This window comes from Nycticebus coucang, chromosome 2, assembly GCF_027406575.1.
Source record: "Nycticebus coucang isolate mNycCou1 chromosome 2, mNycCou1.pri, whole genome shotgun sequence".
Taxonomy (NCBI): domain Eukaryota; kingdom Metazoa; phylum Chordata; class Mammalia; order Primates; family Lorisidae; genus Nycticebus; species Nycticebus coucang.
Window position 1 is genome coordinate 1,340,838 of NC_069781.1, and position 6,000 is coordinate 1,346,837.

Here is a 6,000-nt window from a genome sequence, read left to right on the forward strand (position 1 = left end):
TTATAGGTGTGATTATGTACCTGGCCTTGTTTTTTGTTTTTTTAAATATAAATCACAAATGAAGTTGTTTTTGAAAATAAAAATTCTTACTCTTAAAGTCATCTAGGCTCAGTGCCCATAGTTCAGTGGTTAAGGCACTGGCCACATATACCGCAGCTGGTGGGTTCAAACCTGGCCTGGGTCTGCTAAACAACAATGACAACTACAACAAAAAAATAGCTGAGCGTTGTGGTGGGTGCCTGTAGTCCCAGCTACTTGGGAGGCTGAGGCAAGAGAATCGCTTAAGCCCAAGAGTCTGAGGTTGCTGTGAGCTGTGATGCGACGACACTCTACGGAGGGCAACATAGTGAGACTCTGTCTCAAAAAAAAAAAAAAAAGTCATTGCTGTAGCCTGAGAGATGCTGGACACCAGGGTCAAAGGCTGGACGGGGCTGGTCTTGGGGTACAGGGAGTTCTGGTGAGATGTGCCTCTGGTACATCATTCAGAGCCCGTGGTTGTTTAATGTATGTGGTCACCATTACAGATGGGGAAACTGAGGTGGAGCGGCTGTCCTGGACCATGTGGTTGGAGGCAGGAGCAGGGATGGGGCCCAGCAGCTGGGCTCTGTGTTCTCCCGACCTGTGGCCCTCCCGCTGCAGTCTGCCCTGAGGAGTGGAAGGCTCAGACCCCCAGGGACAGGGGCAGGAGAAGAGACTGAGGTGGTTCCACCCTTACCCCCCAGTTCCATCTCTCACTGGGCCCCAAAGGTCACATAGCTGGTCCTGGGCATGGCACAGAATATGTTGTTGGTGGGGGCAGGCTCCTAAGAGATCAGGCCTGGGTTCAAATCCCATCTTGAGCTCATTGGCTGCAGATGTGGGCAGGACATGGTTGAGCCAGGCCCCTCTAGGCTCTTAGAGCATTTTTGCTGTCTGCCCCAGAGTGACCAGAAAGAGCCCACAAAACCAACTAGTGTCCTGTAAGTTGGGTTGCCCAGCCTGGCGTGGGTGGGCCCCTCCTGTTCCCAGGCCCCCACACAGCCTGTGTACCGTGTCCACATTGTGCACATGCCAGGAAGATGGCTGTGTCGGCTGCTGTGCAGCCCAGGCTGGCCCCTAGCTGTGGGTGTTAGTGCCGCCAGCTGGATGGCCCTTGTGCAGGGACACCCAGAGTCTCTGAGCAGCTGGCCGCCAAGTTCCCCTCATGACAAGCCTCGGGTGATTGCACATGCTCATGTTCTATCCCAGATATAAACTCAGGTGCTGTGGGAGCAGGGGTGCCTATGCCTAGACCCTGCCATGGAGGCCTGGCTGCTGAGTGCCATCCTGGGCATGTTCACAGTGATCCAGGCACAGGTGGAGGCGGCAATGGTGGACCTAGACAGGCAGAAGGTGGCCTTTCTTTCTTAGCTTGAAGGCGAACACTGAGAGTAGAGGGGGGAAAGGAAGGGGCCCAGAGAATGTGCAGCTTCTGTGGGTCCAGCTGTCCCCAGCCCTGCCTCCCCAGCAGGTCCAGAACAGCCAGCTTGGCTTGGACACCCAGGAGGCCCCCAGGAGGCTAGGCTGCTGAGGTCCTGGCCATGGGCTCTGGGCTAGGCCTGCTGGGTCTGTCCACTGCCTGGTGTTTGAGGGCCCCAAGGGCCTTCTGTAGGCAGGCCTGTGCCCAGCTGGGCTGTATGGCACTCCAGGGTGTTTCAGGCTGGGGGCTTCCCCTGTGCCCCCTGGCTCTGCACACATCTGGACCCCTGGTGTGGAGGACTTGGTGGGCCCTGGTGCCTATCTGGCGCTTTCTGCAGGTGTTTCCTTCCTTCCTGCGTTTGCGCAGGCTTCCAGACCAGGCACAGCTGAGCAGGCCAGAGGCAACCTGTGCTGGACACGAGAATTCTTTTCTCTTGTGAAAATAGTTTTACAAAGATTTCAGATGAAGATCTGGGCTGGGGAAGATTGCTGAGTGCAAGACGTGCCTCTCCCTGCCAAGGCTCGGACAGCCCCGGAGCCACCTGCTCCCTGGTGCATGCTGCTTGGCCTCAGTCAGCGCTGCCCTGTCGGTGTCCTGCCCCCAAGGACAGGCAGAGCCTCTTGCCCACCCCCCCCCCCGCATGGCCGCTAAGAAACAGCAGAGGCCTGTTCCCCACTGCCTGCACAGTAGGGGGCGGTCAGCCTGTGGACACGATGTCCGAGGGCCTGGCAGACCCTTCAGAAGGATGGCTGGCTGTTGGGGCAAGTGGCCTCAGAGACATCATGCCGTCGTGCTACTGAGGCTTGCAGCAATCTGCTGACCTCCCAGAGTCCACCAGTTCCTTTCCTGGGGTCTGAGAAATGCCCCAGGGCAGGGGTTTCGGTCCTGCTGTTTAGAGCTAGGGGTGGCTCTGGCTCTTCTCTCCAGCTTATAGGATTCTGGCGGGAGGTTGGAGTGGCCTCTGACCAAAACCTGGTGCTGAAGTCCCCAAAGAGGGTGGAGGGCTTGTTCCTTACCATGAACGGGAGTAACCTGACTGTGAAGACTGCATATAACAAGTAAGGCTTGCATCCTCATTTATAAGTGAAATATGTTTGTGATTTCCCTTTATAATAATATATTTTTTCCAATTTTAATATCAGGTGAAGTAGAATGATTTTGAAGTATTTCTTCTTTTTCTACTGCCTATAAGATTTGGCATGATCTGTTTTTTTGAAATTATCTTTTATTTTTATTTATAAATATTAGTTGTCTATTTTTTGAGACTTTGGAAGTTAACTGACGACTCCATACTGAACCTCAGAGTCAAAGCACTCTATGATAGACATACTCTTTTTTTTTTTTTTTTTTTGTAGAGACAGAGTCTCACTGTACCGCCCCCTTGGGTAGAGTGCCGTGGCGTCACATGGCTCACAGCAACCTCTAACTCTTGGGCTTAGGCGATTCTCTTGCCTCAGCCTCCCGAGCAGCTGGGACTACAGGCGCCCGCCACAACGCCTGGCTATTTTTCTGTTGCAGTTTGGCCGGGGCTGGGTCCGAACCTGCCACCCTCGGCATATGGGGCCGCGCCCTACTCACTGAGCCACAGGCGCCGCCCTGATAGACATACTCTTATCTGACAATGTGAATGTTACTTTTTTTGCATTATTATTATTATTATTGTTCAATTAAATAAAAAAGTAAGGCTTCAGGGCCCTGCGGGGTGGAAAAGGCAGGTGTGGGATCTGGGTTGCCGGCCTCACCTGGGTGGGCCAGCCCTTCCTGTGCCACCTGCATGGGACCTTGACCCCAGAGAACGTCAGAACCCCAGGCTCTGGGGTCTACATTTTCTCACAATCGTTAATTCATAAGAAAGGAAAATGAGCATGGGGCTGGTGGCCTAGTGTGCAGCCCTCACCCTGCATTCTCCCTGCCCAGCCCTGATCCAGACCCCCTGATAGAGAGGCTGATGCAGCCTCCACACTGCACTCTCCCTGCCCAGCCCTGCTCCAGACTCTGGGATGCTCTAGGAGGCTGCCGGAGCCCTTCCTGAAGACACACCCCACTCTGGGAATGTGCCCAACACAGGACTAAGACTGGCATTTTTCTGATGAGCACTTTGCTGCCTTTCAGCTCAGGAAGCTGTGAGACAGAAAAAATAGTGGGCTCAGAAATAAACGTTTCAGGGAAATTTGCTTTTCCTGGTAAGTGCTATTTCTCTGTTGGTACAGTTACAACTTCCAGCCACTCACAAGGCCTTGCTGTTCCCTGTGCTATTCCCCATGCTGTTCCCTGTGCTATTCCCCTTGCTGTTCCCTGTGCTATTCCCCATGCTGTTCCCTGTGCTATTCCCCATGCTGTTCCCTGTGCTATTCCCCATGCTTTTCCCTGTGCTATTCCCCATGCTGTTCCCTGTGCTATTCCCCATGCTGTTCCCTGTGCTATTCCCCATGCTGTTCCCTGTGCTATTCCCCATGCTGTTCCCTGTGCTATTCCCCATGCTGTTCCCTGTGCTATTCCCCATGCTGTTCCCTGTGCTATTCCCCTTGCTGTTCCCTGTGCTATTCCCCATGCTGTTCCCTGTGCTATTCCCCTTGCTGTTCCCTGTGCTATTCCCCTTGCTGTTCCCTGTGCTATTCCCCATGCTGTTCCCTGTGCTATTCCCCTTGCTGTTCCCTGTGCTATTCCCCTTGCTGTTCCCTGTGCTATTCCCCTTGCTGTTCCCTGTGCTATTCCCCATGCTGTTCCCTGTGCTATTCCCCATGCTGTTCCCTGTGCTATTCCCCATGCTGTTCCCTGTGCTATTCCCCATGCTGTTCCCTGTGCTATTCCCCATGCTGTTCCCTGTGCTATTCCCCTTGCTGTTCCCTGTGCTATTCCCCTTGCTGTTTCCCCCTCTGTTCCCCTCACTATTCCCTAGGCTGTTCCCACTCTATTCCCTGTGCTGTTCCCCATACTGTTCCCCTGCTGTTCTCTGCGCTGTTCCCTGTACATCTCATGCCCACACCTTCCCATTATCCTTTCAACATGCTGGGACATCCTTCAAGGGATGTTCTAGTGTCCCCACCGGGGCACCACGGGGGGGTCTGGGCACTGGGTGGAGATAGGATTGAGTTAGACCTGCAGACCTTGGCCCCCGAGGCCCATCCTCTGTGGGATGCCTGGGTCTGCAGAAGTTCTCCCTGCCCACCCCATGCTGGCTCATGAAGGCCAAAGAGAGATCCAGGTGCTTGACACGGACTATGAGGGCTACGCCATCCTGAGGCTGTCCCTGCTCTGGCAGGGCAGGGAATTCCACGTGCTCAAGTATTTCAGTAAGCTCTGCTGGTAGGGGCAGGTCTGCCTTGATGCTGTCCTCCCTGAGCACTGCCCACCCAGACCCTATGCCCCACAGCTCGGAGCCTGGAGGACGATGACCATCTGGGATTCTGGAGGTTCCGAGAGGTGACAGCAGACACTGGCCTCTACCTGGCTCCCCGGCACGGTGAGACCAGGGCCCTTTGGGAGCCTGGGGATCCTGTGGGCTGGTTCTGTCAGCCTCTCACACTGTCCTGTCCTGCAGGGAGGTGTGCTGAGCTCCTGAAGCAGGTAAGCCCCTCGGCTGGACTAAAGCCCCTGGACCCCTGGGCCTGATGGGAGCCCCTGGTTGGCTCCTTAGCCATTTGTCCCTTCCTCTGAGTAGGACACCCCATGGCACTGAGGGGCAGCTCCAGAGATGGCCATCCTCTTTGGTGGTTTGGAAAGAGCAGGAACCTTCAGGGTGGTGGCCCCAGATGGGAACCCTGGGAGGCTGGGGATGTGGAGGGCAGAGCTGGGCGGGGGAAGGGGTAGCCCCTCGTCCCCAACTTTTTGGCCAGCTGAGCCACACCGGGCTGCATCCCCGGCCCCGTGTGTGGCACTGCGCTGGCCCATCACCTTCACGATCTTTCGCCTCTACCCAGTCTCGAGGCTGGGACTGTCACCCCATTTCACAGACAGAGAGACTGAGGCTCGGGGAGCTGAGTGCTCTGCCCAAAGCCAGGCAGCTGGACACCGGCCCTGTTAAGTGGCCCTCACCACTGCCCCATGGGACCTCTGGGGGACGTGCAGACCCTGAGCCCTGCCCTGTCTGTCACAGGAGCTGATTTAGAGGGGCTCCTGCCCCAGGCCCGATGCCGGAGCCCCCGCCTGCCTGGCCTCGCAGGGCCCCTGCACCTGCTCTGAGTAAACTCTGTTGCCAAACCTGCTGCCTGTGTGTCGTTCTTGGGGGGATGGGCCAGGACCAGGTGGCTGGGAGGTGGTGGGGGTTCACAAAAGTGAGCCTTGGGGGATGCGGGCACCAATCCAAGTGCCTGGTGACTTCCTGGTCACAAAAGAGAGGGTGCTTGCACTGTCTGGGCATCCCTGTGTCCACTTGGGTGCTGCAGCCTGGCCAGGCACCGTGGCCAAACCCAGTGCGGGACTCTGAGGAGAGGCAGGTGGGTGAACTTCCCTGGGCCCCAGCTGGGTCAGGCTTCTCAGCACTGGGCTCAGATGTCCCCACCAGTCTGGAGGTGCCTGTGCCTTTCCCATGTGGCTCCCTGGGCACCCCAAGATCAGGTGGG

The 6,000-nt window shown here is 56.1% G+C and overlaps 1 protein-coding gene across 2 annotated transcripts; it reads left to right on the forward strand.

Moving 5' to 3' along the window:
- The first annotated feature begins 1,278 nt into the window (after nt 1-1,278).
- Nucleotides 1,279-5,636, forward strand: LCN8 (lipocalin 8). Of its 2 annotated transcripts, XM_053573973.1 has the most exons (7): nt 1,279-1,371; nt 2,366-2,496; nt 3,551-3,621; nt 4,627-4,731; nt 4,812-4,901; nt 4,980-5,005; nt 5,535-5,636. In XM_053573973.1, exons 1-7 carry the CDS (start codon nt 1,279-1,281, stop codon nt 5,544-5,546), a joined length of 528 nt encoding a protein of 175 aa, XP_053429948.1. In that variant the 3' UTR covers nt 5,547-5,636. The 2 variants fall into 2 exon arrangements, with proteins under 2 accessions (XP_053429948.1, XP_053429939.1); XM_053573964.1 differs by lacking the exon at nt 1,279-1,371 and having other exon boundaries at nt 2,234-2,496; nt 3,420-3,621; nt 5,359-5,592.
- Nucleotides 5,637-6,000: the final 364 nt, after the last annotated feature.

Bases quoted from the DNA above. Each gene is read 5' to 3' on its own strand.
- LCN8 (XM_053573973.1), top strand. From the start codon at position 1,279: ATGGAGGCCTGGCTGCTGAGTGCCATCCTGGGCATGTTCACAGTGATC. The intron at 4,732-4,811 runs GTAAGCTCTGCT...TATGCCCCACAG, and splicing joins CCACGTGCTCAAGTATTTCA to CTCGGAGCCTGGAGGACGAT. The intron at 4,902-4,979 runs GTGAGACCAGGG...CCTGTCCTGCAG, and splicing joins CTACCTGGCTCCCCGGCACG to GGAGGTGTGCTGAGCTCCTG.